Source organism: Caloenas nicobarica, chromosome 25 (assembly GCF_036013445.1).
Source record: "Caloenas nicobarica isolate bCalNic1 chromosome 25, bCalNic1.hap1, whole genome shotgun sequence".
NCBI classification, from domain to species: domain Eukaryota; kingdom Metazoa; phylum Chordata; class Aves; order Columbiformes; family Columbidae; genus Caloenas; species Caloenas nicobarica.
Genome location: NC_088269.1, coordinates 2,106,506 through 2,125,039, shown reverse-complemented (window position 1 = coordinate 2,125,039; position 18,534 = coordinate 2,106,506). Strand labels below are relative to the sequence as shown.

General features: G+C 45.0%; 1 protein-coding gene across 1 annotated transcript; it reads right to left on the bottom strand.

The window, feature by feature from the left end:
* Positions 1 to 5,852: 5,852 nt before the first annotated feature.
* NFU1 (NFU1 iron-sulfur cluster scaffold) lies at positions 5,853 to 18,355 on the bottom strand. The gene is made up of 8 exons (XM_065651839.1): positions 18,225 to 18,355; positions 16,225 to 16,331; positions 13,665 to 13,800; positions 10,862 to 10,928; positions 9,983 to 10,097; positions 9,123 to 9,186; positions 6,817 to 6,991; positions 5,853 to 6,083 (listed from the first exon to the last, which is right to left on the bottom strand). The coding sequence occupies exons 1-8, from the start codon at positions 18,269 to 18,271 to the stop codon at positions 6,039 to 6,041; spliced, it is 756 nt and encodes a 251-aa protein (XP_065507911.1). The 5' UTR covers positions 18,272 to 18,355; the 3' UTR covers positions 5,853 to 6,038.
* Positions 18,356 to 18,534: the final 179 nt, after the last annotated feature.

The following is an 18,534-nucleotide window of genomic DNA, read 5'->3' as shown; positions in this document are numbered from 1 at the left end:
GCGGCGGCGCCCAGCGCGCAGGCGCGCCGCCCGCGCCGCCATTGGGCCGCGGCCCCGCCCCGCCCGCAGCCCGGCCCCGGGACGTGGCACCGGATCCGCGTCCGCCGGCGGGGGGGGCGGGACAAGCGGACCCGGGCCGGGCGGCGGCAGCTCCGGGGCCGGAGCCCGCGGGGCCGGCAGCGCTGCCGCTCGTCCTGCAGCCCCTGGGCTGCAGCGGGTGCGGCGATCCCGCCAATTACTGATATTAACGGGATTAGCCCCAAGACTTCACAGAGTGTCAGGGGTTGGAAGGGAGCTCGAAAGCTCATCCAGCCCAATCCCCCGCCGGAGCAGGAACACCCAGATGAGGTTACACAGGAAGGTGTCCAGGCGGGTTGGAATGTCTGCAGAGAAGGAGACTCCAAAACCTCCCTGGGCAGCCTGGGCCAGGCTCTGGCTCCCTCACCATGAAGAAGTTTCTTCTCATATTTAAGTGCAACCTCCCGTGTTCCGGTTTGTACCCATTGCCCCTTGTCCTGTCACTGGTTGTCACCCAGAAGAGCCTGGCTCCATCCTCCTGACACTCCCCCTTTCCATATTGATCCCCATGAATGAGTCACCCCTCAGTCTCCTCTTCTCCAGCTCAGAGCCCCAGCTCCTCAGCCTTTCCTCACACGGGAGATGCTCCACTCCCTCCAGCATCTTTGTGGCTGCGCTGGACTCTCTCCAGCAGTTCCCTGTCCTGCTGGAACTGAGGGGACTTGAACGGAGGAGATTTCCACCAGCAGGCAGCATTCGGGAGGTCTGAGTTACGGATCCCAAACACCAAAGGGCTTTTCCAGACTCAGGCACCGTCAGCCTCCTGTACCCACCAGAGCCATGAAATCCCCCTCCCCAATCTTCTCATTTTTTACCTCAATGCCTCCATATCAGCACCTATTCAGAAGAAAGATAAAGAAACCAGTAAGATGAACCTGCAAAGCAAACAGGGATGGGCATGACTGACAAAGGAGTGACATGCTTGTTCAAACAGCCCGACAGCTCAGTGTCTGCATGGAACTGCCACCATCAAATACTGCTCAAAAAACTTTTCAAAAGCCTAAGGGTACAAAAAGATAGCAATCTCTTGAGAAAAGTGCTGTTCACTTAACTTTATAAGTCAATACGGAAAGACTTCCTTAAAAAGCCCAGAAAACAACCAACAATACCAAGACAGGGGTAGACTTTGGTTCTAGAAGAACCTTGGCTGAACACAACCTGAAGCAGGAAACATTAAAAGTTTGCAGCCAGCACACCTGGCTGCCTCTGTGCTGCTGTTCACAGCGAGGACATCTCAGGGGCACCCCAGGGGCACCCCAGTGACAGCCCAGGGACAGCCCAGGGCAGCTGGTTGCAGTCCCCAAGACCAGCTTGTGAAGAGCAGCAACCTGGAACCAACCTGCTCAGTGCTTGGGTTCCCCTTTCTCAGCCATGAAGGGAGGAGAGGGCTGACTTCAAATTCTGGTTTTTTTCTGACTTCCACATCTTTAATTACGAAGCTGAATGCCTTGTGGCAGTGGAAGCTGATTTCTCAGATGAGAAGGGAACTGCTAACACATCAAAGGTGATCACCAGAACAATACACAGTATACACTGCCACAGAAATATTCCTCTCATCAGCTTTGGCCACTGTTCAAACTCTGTTACTGATCTACTAGACACACCGGGTTCACCTGCAGGTTTATTTCCATACTGTGGGTTTCTTTGCTGCCCTGTAGTAGCTCCCAGTTTATGACTTCTTAGCCACTTGTGCAATTTCTTAAGGTATTCATTGAATTATTTTGGTTGGAAAAGCCACTCAAGATCATGGAGTCCACCCATAACCCACCCTGGCACTGCCCCCTGTCCCTGAGAACCTCATGTCCGTCTGTCCAACCCCTCCAGGGATGGTGACTCCAGCACTGCCCTGGGCAGCCTGTTCCAACGCCCCACAGCCCTTTGGGGAAGAAATTGTTCCCCAGATCCAACCTCAACCTCCCCTGGCGCAACTTGAGGCCGTTTCCTCTGGTCCTGGCGCTTGTTCCTGGGGAGCAGAGCCCGACCCCCCCTGGCTCCAAGCTCCTTTCAGGCAGTTCAGAGATCAGAAGGTCTCCCCTCAGCTCCTGCTCTCCAGCTGAACCCCCAGCTCCCTCAGCCGCTCCCATCACACTTGTGCTCCAGCCCCTTCCCCAGCTCCGTTCCCTTCTCTCAACTCACTCCAGCACGTCAAGGGCTTTCATGAGGTGATCCCGCCACCCCTCTGGCCGCTGTTTTGTGTTTTGAGGTGATTTTGGTGCCCCTGGTGCCGCCATTTTGAGTCCTGAGGTGATTTTGGTGCCGCCGTTTTGAGCCCTGAGCTGAGGGGCCCAAAACCGAGCCCAGGATTCGAGGTGCGGCTTCACACCTAAAACAATCTAAAGCATTATCTGAAGACAAATTGAAAGGATGTGACCCAGCTTATACCAAGGGATGCCCCAGACCTGAAGGAGCACAGACGGGCTTTAGAAACACTCCCAAAATATATTATTCACATCAGCAGCACAACAAACAGCAAACTTTACGAATTAAAACCTATACCAGACTTGATGTTATAAAAATGCAATCCTCAAACTGAGGCTAACACATCCATGCTTATGTACTAAAATTCCTCAGAATTTTACATATACAGAAATTTAGCTCCTTGTGTTTAGTCTTGAAGTGGCCATTTGAGTTTTTTTTCCTCATAAAAGCCAATATTTATCACCTATGGAATTTGTTACTTTGAGGTTTGCTGTACATACCGCACATGGTTTTACTACCATGTACCGTTCATGTGGATGTAGATCTGCAAAATACTGCCAGAGAAATGTGAAAACAGTTTCCCAAACCGCCTATTAGATATGAGCCTTTTAAAATTAACAGAAAGGCGTTGCGCTTGGGAAAAAAACCAAAAAACCAAACACCTATTTTTTTCTCCTCTAAGCTCAACATACTTCACTTGAAATAAAAGTTCTGGCTCGAGCCTTGAATTTTAGGCAGACTGCAAACTTACCTCCTGGAAAAGAGTATGTTTTGTGATCCCCAACATAATGCATTTTGAATATTAACACAGGTAGCATGAGCTGTTTCCTCCTGCTACCGTGCTGAAAGTACCTGCTGTAAAAACGCTGTCGGTGCCAGCTGCGGCCGTGACGGCTTCGCTCTGACCGTTTTCAGCACACTGCCTGACAGACAGACAGACTTCTCCCAGAAGCACAGAATGAGTCATGTCCTGACGAAACACACGTGTCCCCCTGTGAACAGTTTCAAGATGACAGAGTTTAGTCTGCTGTAATCAACATTTCCCCTGCAAGAGTCCTAGAACACCGCTCGGGAAACATGAATGGATTTTGTGTGTTTTCTCTATCTGACATGAGTGAAAACAAAAATGGTTGAATGGCAGACTGTAATTTTGACCTATCTATGGCACAGCAAAAATACCAAAGTACTTATTTAAAAAATAGCAGAATTATTTCAAGCAGTCATTACTATTTTAAATGTAACTATTAACTGCAATTTATAGAATTTCACAGGCAAAAAACCCCTTGTGGATCTGAGCATCATGGTACAGCACAGCTTCCCAGCGCCTGAACCAAAGGGCGCTCTTTAAAAAAAGAACCGTGAGAACATCAGCTCACACACCACACTGCCAGAGGACACTGGCCACCTCACCAACTCCTAAGCAAAATGTTGAACAGTCATCAGTGTATATTCCCGTTTGCTTCATTGCCCACAAACGCGCAAGGATTTTGGGTGAGTGGAGGAGCCAGGATGCCACTCACTCCCAGGGCTTTCCAGGGACCGAGCAGTTCAGACAGCTTGGAAAGTTCACACAGACACTCCGAGTGATTTGGGATGATGATTTTACCACACTGGGCTACCATAATATTAGAGTTTATGGTTATTGTTGTGAATACAGTTAGGTTTTGTTCTCCAATTGGCGCTTAACCCCCTCCCTGCCGCTTTCCCTTATGGAGAGCTGGAGACCCCCCCTGCTTTCAGCTGTAGAAATGCAACCGCTGCCCTAATAATCTTCTTATGCTTCGTAGTGGGACAGGACAGCTAAGGGAGAATGGGATGCGAGCATTACGTGCTTCTCTCTGCACGACGGGGCTTGAGGAACTTGAGGACACACAAGATACAGGCGGGACAGGGAACCTCTTCAGTCTCAAGACCACAAGATGCTTAATGTTCCGCTTCAGGGCACACAGGCTTCATTTGGTCCTATTTGTACAAATCAAAACGCCACTAGAACCAAGACTGGAAATACAATGACAGTGGCAGAACCAGATCCTTACTGTGCCTGGAAGAGATCAGTACTGCTTAACTGAAGAACAAAGACCACATCTTTAAGAGAGACATTTTATTTAAAACATTAAACAGCTACTTTTCTGCCTAAGTTTTGGCTTATAGAGTGCATTGACACATTAGGCCTCAAAAAGCTCTATTTTTGAGAAACCAGAAACACTACTTGCCATTCTATGGTTTGCTGATTCTTCTTGAACATGGCAATAATGTTTGCACAAGTGCTTTTGCATAGTCTGACAAAATTCCCCCTGAGGTAGGCTCATCGATACACTTCTAAGATGCTTCATAACAATGTAAAGAAAATATGGTAATTTCAAATGGATTTCCAAATCTTGAGAGGGTAATTCAAATGACTGTAGGTTATTACTCTCCATGAAAGCCGAAGAAATATTTTGCTAAAATATTTATTTTCAAATTTCTAGCAAGTAATACGAAGTTTAAGGCTACCACATGCTGATCTGCACGCTATATAGAGGATTCTCCACTGACTTAACTGATCCTGTTCAGGGACCTGGTGGAATTGCACTGGCAAGGAGTGAAGGAGGGAACACACCGCAGGCTGTCAAATCCTCGCACACAGGGAACACGAACAGAACCAAAGCCAAATAACGACCACAAACTCAGCTCGACTGTGGCAGCACAAAGAAACAGTATTTCCATCAGCAAAGCCATCTGCTAAAGCCGGCCACCACGAAGAAATTCAATCCCACGCGCTCAAGTAAACAGAAGTACTTGCAAAGCGTGATTTACGTATCTCGGTTTCGGAACAATAAATATTTTTCTTCCCGTCATCTCTAGAACTGGAATGTGTTCTGCTCCGCCAGCCAAGTTCCACGCGCGCTGCGGAAGGAACAGGATGCGGCCCAGGTAAACATGTCTGTTTGCTTTGCTGTCCTACCAGTGTAATTTGTGCCCATGAGCACCGCACGTTCATCCGGATGTTGGGAGCATTATGTTGAGAAATCATCTTTTCCAAGTTTAAGCAGACCGCTAATGAATGGTAGCTGAACAATTTTACTTCTAAGCAAGTTAATTAGTCTCTCTACTTACTAAGGCTGATACGGATCATCTTCTTCTAACAGTCATTTTAAAAGATTTGATTTTTATACAGAAACAACTCACTTTTTTTGTTTCTGTTGCTATTATTTTGCACAGTGGTAGCGAACAAGTAGATCACTTTCCACAAGTGATGGCAATACTACATCCTCTAAGACAAACAGCTGACGTTACAGGTTATTCTTCACACAAAAAACTGACATGAACCAAAAGCTTTTTAACAAGACTTGATAAAGTTAACAATCTGAACCTCCCAGTTGTAAAGGCAGATAGTCCTGCAAGTCCCATGAGGAGGTTTGGGGGTATAAAATTTAATATATTTATTGCACAAAAAACAGTCAGGAAACTTCACTTTTGCGGTCTCTTTTTTTCAGTCTTGAATTTTTTGTATGAGAGAACAATGGAGAGATGCATCACCATTTTAAAGCCCACCATTTCTTTCTTAAGACTTAGCACAAAGCAGAGCAAAAGGATTCATTTTTGAAGGCAGGGCATTTAATAAATTAGTGGACAAACTGCTTAAATTGATGATACATTTTCACAGACATTAAGTGCAACTATTTTTCTGAAAAGAAAGGCAAATTTGATTGTTCCTCAGCACAAAGGTTCTTTACATACACCATGAGGTAAATACTTATTTGGCCGTAGATGATGCCAGCTCAAGTAGAATTTGCTTCTTTCTCCACATCATCATCATCAATAACCTGAAATCAAATCCAGAAGTAACTTCAGTAAACAGTTTGAACTCTCAGCCCCATAGCATTGCATAGAGAATTTACGACATTAATCCCTGCTGCACCCAACCAGAGCAGCAGTTATTCTACAGCGCTGAATGACAGTGATCACATCAAGAAGAAAAACTTGCAATCAAAAACGCCAGGAAGAAGTGTGGCTGAAATAACAGAAACTCATGAAGTTATTACAAAGGCCGACAGAAAAAAATCACTACAGCATATTGGATTTTTCATGAGGAAGCAAAACGATCTGCATTTTAGGGGACAAAAGCTTGTCCTGTATCACACAAAGTCACCAAAGCACAGAGGTAACAATCACTGGCGAACACAGTGTCCAGGTCTGGGCTCCTCAGTGCAAGAGGGACATGGGCACACTGGAGAGTCCCAGGAGCGACCACCTGGCTGGGCCATCGCCAGCCACCTTTGCCACAAAGTCACAGCCGGCGCAGGCTCTGCGTGGCACCCAGCAGGAGCCTTTTCTGCAAAGCCGCTTTCCACCGGGCAGCCCCCAGCATATTGTGGTGCATGGATTTGTACGGGACTTCGCAGAGTTCTGCACCTTTTGCTAAGATACAGCTTCTAACTTGGAAAAATTGCAGCTACGTATCTTGTGCTTTCACTTAAATTGCCAACCCGTCCACGCTGGAAAGGGACAAAGACGCCATTTTCCACGCAAAACAGCTGTTATTGCTCACCAACCCACCTGTTCCACACCTTCTACTTCAGGGATGTAGAACTGGAGCATGTTCTGTATCCCGTTCTTCAGGGTGATGATGGAGCTGGGACAGCTGGTGCACGCCCCCTGCAACTTCAGCTGCACAATCCCATCCTCGAAGCCTTTATAAATAACATCCCCACCATCCTCTTGCACCGTCGGCCTGAGGGAACATGACACTCAATTTAAAGCAAGTATAGCTGAAACACATTCCTTTCTAGGAATCTTTAGTAAAGCTCAATTTAATACACAGACAGAACTGGCAAGAAATAGTAACTAAAGCCCTCTTTCTCTACAACCACTTGGTTCAAATTTCCAACAATTCACACTTTGCTGGACTCTCTCACATTGACAGTTGCTGTTTTTTTCCATAGGACATTAAACAACACAGACTTGTGATGAATGCAACAGCACACAAGGAATCATCGAAATTCTAGGGCAAAAAACAAGAAACGCTGGCTTGTCTTGAGAGCCTCCCCACATGGAATGATGATTGCCTCAGTTATGGGGCAAATATAATAGGTGTGAGTCCTACCGTGTGATGTGTGTACATCTGTTACTTGACCAGGGACACTAGTAACAAGTCCTTAAGTGCTTCCATAAATACGTAGTTCACCATAATTTACACAGGGCAGAAAAAGCTCCAACTGTAGAAAAGCTTAATCCTGGTAAGGGGTGAAGAAAGGAGCATCTGATAAGATCAGACCCCGGCACCATGAGCGTTTCTGCAGCCTGGTCTCTTTTTGCAAGCAACAAATGCCCAGCATTGTAACTGGGTCCCCATAGCAACATTTTTCCAGACCAAGCTAAAACCATCAAGTTACCCTAACAGAAGCTCTTTATACTGATTTCCAAAATAACTCTTTTGAGAACTAGGCTCCTAAGAGAATCTGACACATTTATTAACTACTCCCCATAGCAAACTACCTCCATTCCAGAAAGCCAAAGAACATTACTAAAAATTCAGTTTCTCTCATTTGAAATTAACTTTTTTAACACACTACAGGACATTTCAGATCTACATTCCCTCCATCCCACATCTTCTGACAACTTCTTTGCACATATTTCTGATTGACTAAACAATAAATTCTCTGTACATACCACTGGTTTATATACAGTTTCTGTGAACTATCCTGCTATAAATTGAAGCATGATACATCACTGCTAATATTCTCATCAGTAGCTTCTTGGTCCACTGCAGGGTATAGGGGGGAAGAGGGGAAGAGGGGAAGAGGGGAAGAGGGGAAGAGGGGAAGAGGGGAAGAGGGGAAGAGGGGAAGAGGGGAAGAGGGGAAGAGGGGAAGAGGGGAAGAGGGGAAGAGGGGAAGAGGGGAAGAGGGGAAGAGGGGAAGAGGGGAAGAGGGGAAGAGGGGAAGAGGGGAAGAGGGGAAGAGGGGAAGAGGGGAAGAGGGGAAGAGGGGAAGAGGGGAAGAGGGGAAGAGGAGGGGAAGAGGAGGGGAAGAGGAGGGGAAGAGGAGGGGAAGAGGAGGGGAAGAGGAGGGGAAGAGGAGGGGAAGAGGAGGGGAAGAGGAGGGGAAGAGGGGAAGAGGTTTTTGGTTCCTGCAATTTGTGAGCTGGGGAAGATGTTGCCGTCAGATACTATAGCTTCAGAAACCCAGCAGACGTTTTCCCTGCATCTGAAATGTCAAGTTGCTTATTCCTTTCGGTTCACCTTGGAAGACAATGAACGAGCATAAAAATATCCTTCAGGTAAACAACATGATCCATAAGCCACTCTTGAGACTTTATTAGTTACCACCAGTTTCTAAAGCAGTGTCAAAATACCAACAAAATTGCAGCAGAATGCAAGGACAAAATCCACTGAAGCCCAGACAGTGAGGGAAACCACTAGTGAATTTTCCTTTAGAGTATGATACAAGAGTATAAACTACTTTGGAATACTTGGAAAGGAAGGACAAGTATAATTAAGACAAAGATTAACACAACAGAGGAAAAAAAAGTTACCGTAAAAGCAAAGATTGTGTTGTTTTCACTAAAAATAGCCAGGTTAAACCCAACAGACCTGCTTAAATGCATCATGGAGGGTAAGACTATGAACTGTTCTAAAATCACTCAGCACAAAGGACTCTGTTCAGCAAACCATTTGCTTAAACAGGACAACTAGACAGAAAGTTTGCAATTGGAGGAAACAGCATTCTCAAGTCTGGCACTTCAAACCCCCACAGTCGACACTGAACCACGAATTCACACATATCCAGAGAAAAACGCACTGCTCCCTAAAGAAATCCAAACCCCAGGACTAACTCCATCCAGCAGTAATGCTCCCAGTTTACCTTATCCTTGTATCCAGCAGTTCTTTAATCATTAGCACGACCTCATCATCATCTTCTGATGCAGCTTGGGAAGGGAAAAACGTGCAAATCAGAAACTGGAGAGAATTCCGATAGGATTATTAACACACTGTCTCCATAATGGCAGAAGGGAACAGCATTAAAACGCTGCTGAGATGACTGAAACCAGAAGGCCGAAGTCTTAATTCGGAGTAAGCATCTTTTTCTGCCTTATCCTTATTTACATCCCAGGCTTTCACCAGCAAAAGCCAGCACTGGTACCATGTTCTTCTCAACAGGCAGAGACCTTAACAGACAACAGCCTCTAAAGGAAGCAACGAGTAACGTTCAACAATGATTCATGGGTTAAGGAAGGGTCCTCGGAAGGAATGTTTTAGCAACCTAAAAACATTCAGCAAGAGAAGAATGACGAGCATGTCTGGGTTTAGCAGCTCTGGATGCAGTTTCAAGCTCATTGCTGCTCTCATGGAAGCATTTTTAAACATAACTTTTTCAAAGAAAATAAAGTCTGTATTAATATTGAAATTAAATCCAGACAGAGCAGAGAGGAATTCAATGGTCGTAACCTCCCTTAAAAGGCAAGAAAAATTATTTTAAGTTGGTAAGTTGCCAATGAGAAAATAAAAGGCAAAATACTGCCCTTGAGTTAAATTGTAAGTTATTCTCACTTTCTATTACAGTTTGGAAAAGACTTCTTACTATTTCTCATTCATTTAAGACCATAAACCTACCATTAAGACACAGACATTAAGCCTGGGCATTCTTTTTTGACTTAAGGAGGGAAATAACAAAAACTAAACTCCATGGCAGTCACTGGCCTCTTCCTGAAGAGTCTGATTTACCTGTGTCTGTCTGAGGTGCCTCGTCAGTAACTACAGGTAAGCCAGAGGCAAAGAAATCCATTATAGTTGCATAAATATCTGGTTTCAATAAGTTCCAGTCCAGATCTTCACTCTCCTATGAGAATCAGAAGGAAAAAAAAAAAGAATAAAAACAGAGTATGTGCCTCCTAATAAGAAGTTATGCAGAGATTCTTCTTATGTTCAAAAAATAAAATAGGCTTTCATGTTTGATGCATGGACTTGATTTCATTGTTTTGTCAAGTCCAACTTTGCCAAAAAAGTTCATTAAGCCTCTATTTAGAATAGCCAACAGAAAGTTTTGTTTGCAAGCCAAGCACTATTAAAATATTACCTAAAAAGAGGTGAAAAAGAAGTCTCCTAAACACATTATTTGACACATAGTTTTCCCAAACTTTCAGATCCTCAAGATCGTTTGGTTCCATTTCATTTCGAGCCAAATGCTCGTTCACGGAATTTCCCTGCGCTCTTCCCACAGTAAGAGCAGACAGGTTATCTTATCTCTGCTGCCACGAGCTCCACACCTTGTGCAAGCACAACCACACCTGCAATAAGCTCCATCCCGCTCGCACACTCGTCCATCCGTCCGCCCTTGCGGAACCACCCCAGAACCTGCAGCTTCTCTGTGCTACCTACCCCAGTGCTTACCCACACATTAGGATTATTTTTTCTCCTTTCTATTAAAGGCAATTCCCTTTATGCCGCTTGTGAACGTCACCTCTGGTACTTTCACTACGCGTGTCCAAGAGTCTGACTGGATCTTCCCTATGGGCGCCTACCAGGCAGCTCGATCTCAGCTCATCTTTCGGTATATTTGAAACTCTTCATCTTTCGGTACATTTGAAACTCCATCCTGCTTACCTTGGTGATGGTGATGAAGTCTGGTCCAAAGAAAACACTTTTCACTCCTTCAATTCTGAATAACTGTCTGTCAGGAAAACAAACAAAAAAACCCAAATGCATATAAAACTTTAGGAGTTTGCCTAAAATGTATTTAATCTGTCACTGAAAAAAAGTTATAAACCACATTTCTAGACAAAAATAAGCACTAAAAACAGAACCATGATGAGAAACTCTGAGTTACAGCTTAGTAAGAGCCAGGAGATCCTGCTGTGGACGCAGTAAAACCAAACACACCTTACAGGGCTTCTCCACAGGGTGTGGGGAAGAGTTACTCGCTCTCCAGTTTTTCTTTGGAGGCAAAATTAAATTTTGTATATAACAATGTACTGGATCAGCATCAAAACCAGTAGGTAGCTGTTGTTTCAGGTAGGACTAGTGCAAACACAAGGAATGCTCTTTAGATTAAAGCAAGTTATTTAAAGTAACTGAGCTCAACAAAAACCTGCCTTCGATTCTGTTGCCATTAAATAAAAGGATTAGTGCTGAGCAGGCCCCAAGGCTTTAACACCCCAACTCGCTTTGTGAGCAACCTGCAATATTTTGAGTTATTTGTATGGCACAGGAAAAATTTGAGAATTTGGTAAAGGCTTAAGATTCAGAGTAAACTGCTTGAAATGGCCCCATCCAGCACCCAAGAGCCAGGCAGTAAATCGGCACCCAGCCAAAGGAACTCACCAACTTAGCCGATGGGGAAGAGCTCGCTTTGGACAATATTTCAAGCAGAAAATGCAGAATGAGAATTTAAAGACCAATTTCCACAAATGGTTAAATAAACCCCAAGAAATTAATCTAAAGAATAAATAAATGAAGGTATTCCTGAAGAGTTTAAAAAAAAAAAAAAGGATAAGAAACATTAAAAGCAGGAAACACCTGGAGTTAAACAGCAAGAGGCTGTAAGAGTGTTTTTATAATTGATGGCAAGGAGGGGGAAGAGATATATTCTCTTGAAAGACTGGAAAACATGAAAAATGCAATGAATAAAGGAATTGGAAATTTTACCACAAAGATAGGTGTGATTAAAAATAACAGAAGAGTTTTCATAATACCCATTTGAAAGAATTTCCACATGTGAAACAGCTGTTGGAGTTTTATATCACTAAACCAAACAGGATTTTAAAGTTCCATAAACAATGAAATGATGCAAGTGCACCAAACCACCCCAGATCAATTAAGTAATTCTCCCCTCTCCCTTCCCTTCAGAAAACTTTTAGTACTTTGGAAAACGAACATTCAGTTTTAAAATAAATGAGTATTTCACTTACAAACCCCATAATCTGGGGTTTAATAATATATAGTAGTCATTTTTTTCCCCATTAACCTGCACAATACGCACGATCAAGCTGGTTTGCCACAGTACACATTCCAGCACACACATCTGCTTTGATGAAAATGTCTATTTGCAGACATACGACAACAAAAAGCCACTTTCTGACAGCAAACTGCATTCCGTAACCTCATCCTACAGCTCAGCGTTCTGCTAACACCTTCTGACGTCCTCAAAACCATTTCACGTTGTATTTATTACATGGAACTTCGCATGTAAAGATTCTGTTTGCTGCCAAGCAACTCTGTGAGAGTTGGAAGCGTCAGAGCTGCACATTTGATCACCCAGCAGTTCCTGAAGAGACTGGCACATGAAGCAGCTTCTACCCTGTTTCCTCAAAAATAAGACAGGGTCTTATACAATTTTTGCTCCAAAAGATGCTTACTTTTTTACATGTATAGCTGCCTGGACACTATTTAAATTGACTTTTTTAATGAACTGTAACTAGGGCTTATTTTTAGAGTGGGGCGTATATTTCGAGCATCCTCAAAAATCCTGGAAAATCATGCTGGGGCTTATTTTTGGGGTAGGTCCTATTTTCAGGGAAACATGGTACTTTTGCATATAATTCTTCCGACTGACACCAGATGACTCAAACAGGGATCTCTGGAGGTACCAACTGCAGCATTTCTGGATCTCACCCTCAAATCGAAGCCCTTCCACCCACGTAACAAATTTTCTTTTCAGAGGCTGGTGTGAAAGCAACGACAAACACACAAAACATGCGTTTCCCAATATTCCCAGAGGCTTGTGATGGCGCTCCAAGCCCCTTCTGCACCAAGATGCTATAAATCCATTATCTGCTCAGTGACTCCTACTCCAGTTTATGCATTTTGGTATTGAAAGCTGCAACTCCGGAGGCTCGTTATAAATCCTGAAAGAGTGGGCGAGCGCTGCTTTTCCTTCCACCCAGACATCATAAACCTTTCCTGAAGGAAAAAAATCCATCGGCTTTGAAGTTCAGGTGAGCACCAACATCTGCCCAAGCAAGTAAGCTACTACATTTAAATTGTAGTATTTGGGGACTATTTACTTCCTTATGCCATCTATTTCCCAATTGCGAAAAGTTGCATGAACTCCGAGTAACTACTTGAATTAAAAATGATTTTGCAAGATCAGGGCTAGAGGTCTCACTGGCGACGCAGCAACTGTTCAAGAATGCTGATTTATAACACTGTTCAATCCAGTTGCATAAACTAGATGCATTCTGGTGCAACACAGCCGGGGAGCATACAGACACACAGAAAAACGACTTGGTAACGATCTTCCCAGCTTTAATTTTATGCACAAGTAAAGCAGCATTAAAAACTTAAATGCACCAAACTGCTTCAGAGTATAAGGAGGAGCAGAGTGATCAGAAGATGTGCTTAAAAAAATCAGTTGTAGACACACAGCCCATACTGGTCCCCCAACAAATTACGATGTGTTTAATGATACCTTGCTAACGGTGAGCAAAATGCCGCAGCTGGCGTGGAAAACTCCATAGTCCTCGATTCCAGCACTTGCTTCCCTGGAATAAACTTCAAACTATTTGGATTCGGCGTGTCCTGAGTTTGAATAAACATGCCTCTTACTGGAAAATAAAATTAAATTTAAAAAAGGTAATCAAACCTAATCAGCTTAAATAAAAGTCAAGGATCCTGATTTCTTCGCAAGTTGGATGTGGGGCGATCCCTGTGCAGAACGCTGCTTTGCAAACAGCGCGAGGGGTCCCACGAAGCCCCCAGCTTGACGGACACTGTGTTATCCCAGAGCCACCACGCTAACAGAACCTCGGCTGTGCTGCTTCTGCTCAATAAATACTAATAAATACTAAAAAGCACCGTGCTGCGACAGCACTGGCTGCACGAGGCCAGCACCACCTCACTTGCTGCTGAACGCCCAGAGATCCAAACTTCATTTCTCTTTAATTTTTAATTTTATAACCCTCACACACTCTTCAGTCCCTCTCCCACCACTATCACTTCCTGTTCAGAGCATAATCAGTTTTATTAACCCTCCTGATGATACACATAATTTATGAGATTTGCTTTTTATTTCATTTTTTAGCACTATAGAAAAATGAGCACAACGACAGTTACATTGAACCACACCCTGCTTAGAATACTTTCCACAGAGTAAAAAATTACTGTAAGCTGTCACTTATCCTCCAGAAACTGCATAATTCAAAATAAAATTATTTACAGTTCACTGGTAAAGATCTTTAAGAGATACACTTTCACTGAAGTTCCTTTTGCGGCGTGGGTCTTTCCTTCACCAGAAGAGTGTAAAAAACCCCCGATCTCGACAAAAATTTAAGACTGTACATTTAATAGTGTGTTTTCCTGCAGATACATCCATGCAGCACACGCCTGCTGTCCCACTGAAGCTGAATATCAGTCAGGGACAGTTTCCCATGTTCCAATTCTCTTTCTAGTTCCTCTTCCTTCTAACTCTCCCTGCATGTCAAGTAACACATGATATACAAACATTCAGGAAAGAAAAAATTCATTTTAAAAACAAAAAAATCTCTAGGAACTAATATTTATAAATCATACTTGAGAAACGACCTCACATAACTTCAAAAAATATGCAGAGGGATTTAAAGCAGCAAAAAGAGCTGACATTTTCACCTCCGTAAACTGCCACTTTGCCCGTGACTCCCTCGTATTAGATGACAAATCACGCTATTTATAAATTGCCAAATTGTGACTGTATTTGTCTGTCATGGTAACAACCCATTTGAGTTGAACATACACAATGGCACAGTACGCACACGCTACATTTTTACCTTTTCTCTTTTTAAAAAAAAGCAAAAAAAGAAAAACATGGCAAGAAAATACTTTAACACAAAAAGAATAATCCCAAGAGAGCAAGAAATAGTCAGCTTGTCTTTGGGGGTGGAAGAACGACTCATCTCCCAGACCCGTCTTTTCAAAGCGTCACCTGCAGCTCTGCCGTCCTAAGGGCAGGTTTTTCCATCACTAATCAACCCGGAGAACTCTTTGCACAGCTGTGAGTAATCTGTTTGGAATTTATTATTCAGCACCTGATAGCAGGCTGTAATTACATCAAACACCTATATAATTTCTTTTCACGAGTGCTGCGGATGCCGCTCGTGACTGTTCTGGCACCTGCTTGAGGAAAGGACCAGGTAACACACGAGCCCCTCGCCAGAGCCTGCCTGGGGATCAGAACTGAAACACAAAAAAGGTGCTGAACACAGAGGACTGGGCTTGTCTGAAATCAAAATTAAAAGGGAACTTCTGCCTGAACAGACTCTTTTAAAAAAGATTTCCATTTGTGACTAATTCTGTGCAACAGCACCTGCAGAATTTTTTTTGTCTTAGTTTCTTTCTGCTACAGCCCTGGGGAGCAGCTGCTAAATCCCTCGGACAGGTGCACGAGAACAATGTTTTTCTGTGGTGCAAGTTTCATAGATTTTTTTTTTAAATGTTATTTTTCTTTTCTGAGCACTGCAGCCTAGAAAAAGCCATGGCAGGGACTACAAAATCTTAAACATTGTGTTTGCAGGGTAATACCACGTTGCAGATAATATTAATGGAGAATGCTATTAATGCACTATACACAGCTGCATGTTCAAGAGGAACATGGCAGCTCTAAGAATGAAAGGTTTTTTGCTTTCATCCCTGCTGGGTTCTGTCTGAACCGGCAGTGATTTTATCAGGCAGAGCTCAGCAGCTGAAGCAGGACAGAAGGGAACGCGAGTCCTTCACGAGGGACACATCTACACTAAGAAATGTGGCAAATCCCAAATAGTATTTTGCACCAACAAAGCCCCTTCTAAGTCTCGGCAGCTAAATGACGTAGAAAAAACACGTATAATCATGCCCAGGGAGCCATCCACATCTTCTCCACAAGCTCCAAATGCACTAGTGCTTCATTAAAAACCACCCAGGAAATGTTATCGTGCTCAGAAAGAAAAGTAGATTTTCATTATTACCACAAGACATACAAACTCACAATGCTCATCTTTTCATTTTTAACCAGTATTTACCTGTGTTATGCCATATTGCAGACAGAAGAAATGGTTTCTTTGGTGCAAGTTGGTGCAAAGACCGTTGCGTTGTCAAGTTATGATCTTTTAACATTGTACGACAGAGCCTAGAGAAAGATCATTTTACTCACAACTTGCAAATTACAACTTTGCGCTCCCCCACAGAAAATAATATTCCACATGCTTTTAGCCACCCCAGAATTCAGCAAGACGCTCACCTGTCTTAAACCTCTCGGGTAATGCTGCAAGCTCGCAGGCTAGATTACAAAATATCCCTCATTTCTTCCCCTTTTCAGAGCTCCCTGTCTCTCATTTCATGACAAAATAGACATAAGTCTCCAATTTTAGCCACCTAAAAATTAATCTAGGCTCTTTCACCGTTACTAAAGGCAAGCAAAGCACCTTACTTACCTGTAACAGAATAAAATCACCCTAAGGGAGCCTTTATTTTCCTTTGGACAGCACCTGGAAATCTAGCTTGGACTAAATGCCTAATTTTCAGAAGATTACAGAGAGCTGAGATGGATCCAGCCTCAAGCACCTGAGGCTAAACCAGGGCCAGCATTTCCTCCCCTGCTCGGTGGGTTTAGCTGGTCAAACATCAGGTTCTCATTTGTAATGCAACTGCTGCTCTTACACATCCACATCTTATGAGAAAAAAATACCGGGACAATATTGGGATAAAAGATAAAAACTCTATTAGCTACATGTACCTCACCCTGGTTCACCTCTGTGTATTTCTTCCCTTTGGGGACTAAAAAAATTCAGTATATTCCAGTACAAGTACTGTTCCAGAATGAAACCGGACCAGTTAAAAAGAGGCTCCATACTGGCCACATAATTCGCATTAGCAGTGAAAATAGAGGTGTCCCCTGCTCAGATGGAGTTGAGATGGGGGGAAGAGCAGGGACGGGGAGGAAAAAAAAACAACATTAAGCTAAAACACAAGGCAGAGTGATGGAGTGACAGGCATGGCTTTCAGCGCTGTAAATACTTGTTTGCACCTCTGATTCCAGTAACCGTGCACAGCAAACAGCGTCCAGCTATTTCAGAGCAAACTGAAAAATCAGTGTCACAGACAGCACAGACACATACTACATACAGAGGAGTAATTGTCTCATTTCTCCTGTCCTTATCACATATAGAGGGGGAAAAGCTGGTCAACTAAATCAATGGAGTCTGCAGGGGCTGCTGCTGAGGAGGCTGATCGTCTGGGAGGGTCACAAAGCTGAACAGCAGCACCTGGGGCAGAAACAGCAGAAAAACTCCATCTCCGCGCTGCGAGCGAGGGAGCCACCAGCACAGAAACCTCTCAATCTTGTTATTTATACACTTTTGTCATCTCGGTAACAGGTTCAGAGACCACAAGGGGACCTGTGGGGGAGGTCCCCAAGAGCAAAGCTCTCCTTTCTCCCTTTAGCTTTGGGGAACAGAGATTATAGTCCATTTATAGTCCATTTTACAGCCCACGGAGTGGGGCAGGTTCACCCATCACCACTCGGCCCCTTAAATTTCCCCTTATCGTGCCGTCTTTCCCCACCCGAGGGGGGGATTTCCCCTCGTTGCTGGGCCCCAAGCACAGCAGTGTGGCGGGGCAGCTCACGGCCCCTCACGACACGGTCCCACACACGCGTGGGGGAGTTTCCTCCCCGCCGCCCCCCCCGAGCGCAGGGCGGGGAATTTCCCTCAGGGAACGGTCCCTCAGCAGCCGTGTCGGCGCAATTAACGCTGTTGTAATGGGGCTCGGGCAAGAAACGGCCTCTCGCTGCACGTTAGGAGGAGGAGAAGTAACTTCCCGCTCGCCCGCGCTGCTGAGGCGGGGAAGGAGCGGGGGGGAGAGAGGAGAGGCCGGCACGGCCCGGTCGCTGCGACACGGCCGCTGCCCCGCCCCGGCAAGCCGCGGGGGGAAAGGGGCGAGAGGAGATCCCGCCGGGAAAGAGCCGGGCTCCCTCCTCCGGGCCGGGGCAGCGAGGAGCGGAGCGAGCCCCGCGGTCACCTACCGGCCGCCCAGCCCCGCCGCCGCGCACACCCACCGCGCCGCCGCCATCTTGGCGCTGCCCGCCCCGGCAGGCCGGCGGCCGCGCCCCCTGGCGGCGGCCCTTGCGCAGCGCCAAGATGGCGGCGGCGCCGCCTCCGCTCCCGCCCGCCCAGGGAGCGCGTCACAGAATCGCAGAGTGTCAGGGGTTGGAAGGGACCTCCAAAGCTCATCCAGCCCAATCCCCCCGCCGGAGCAGGAACACCCAGATGAGGTTACACAGGAAGGTGTCCAGGCGGGTTGGAATGTCTGCAGAGAAGGAGACTCCACAACCT

Bases quoted from the DNA above. Each gene is read 5' to 3' on its own strand.
- NFU1 (XM_065651839.1), bottom strand. From the start codon at position 18,271: ATGGCGGCGGCGCGGTGGGTGTGCGCGGCGGCGGGGCTGGGCGGCCG. The intron at 16,332-18,224 runs GTAGGTGACCGC...ATCTTTCTCTAG, and splicing joins GCGGCGGGGCTGGGCGGCCG to GCTCTGTCGTACAATGTTAA. The intron at 10,098-10,861 runs GTAAGCAGGATG...TGATTCTCATAG, and splicing joins ACTTCATCACCATCACCAAG to GAGAGTGAAGATCTGGACTG.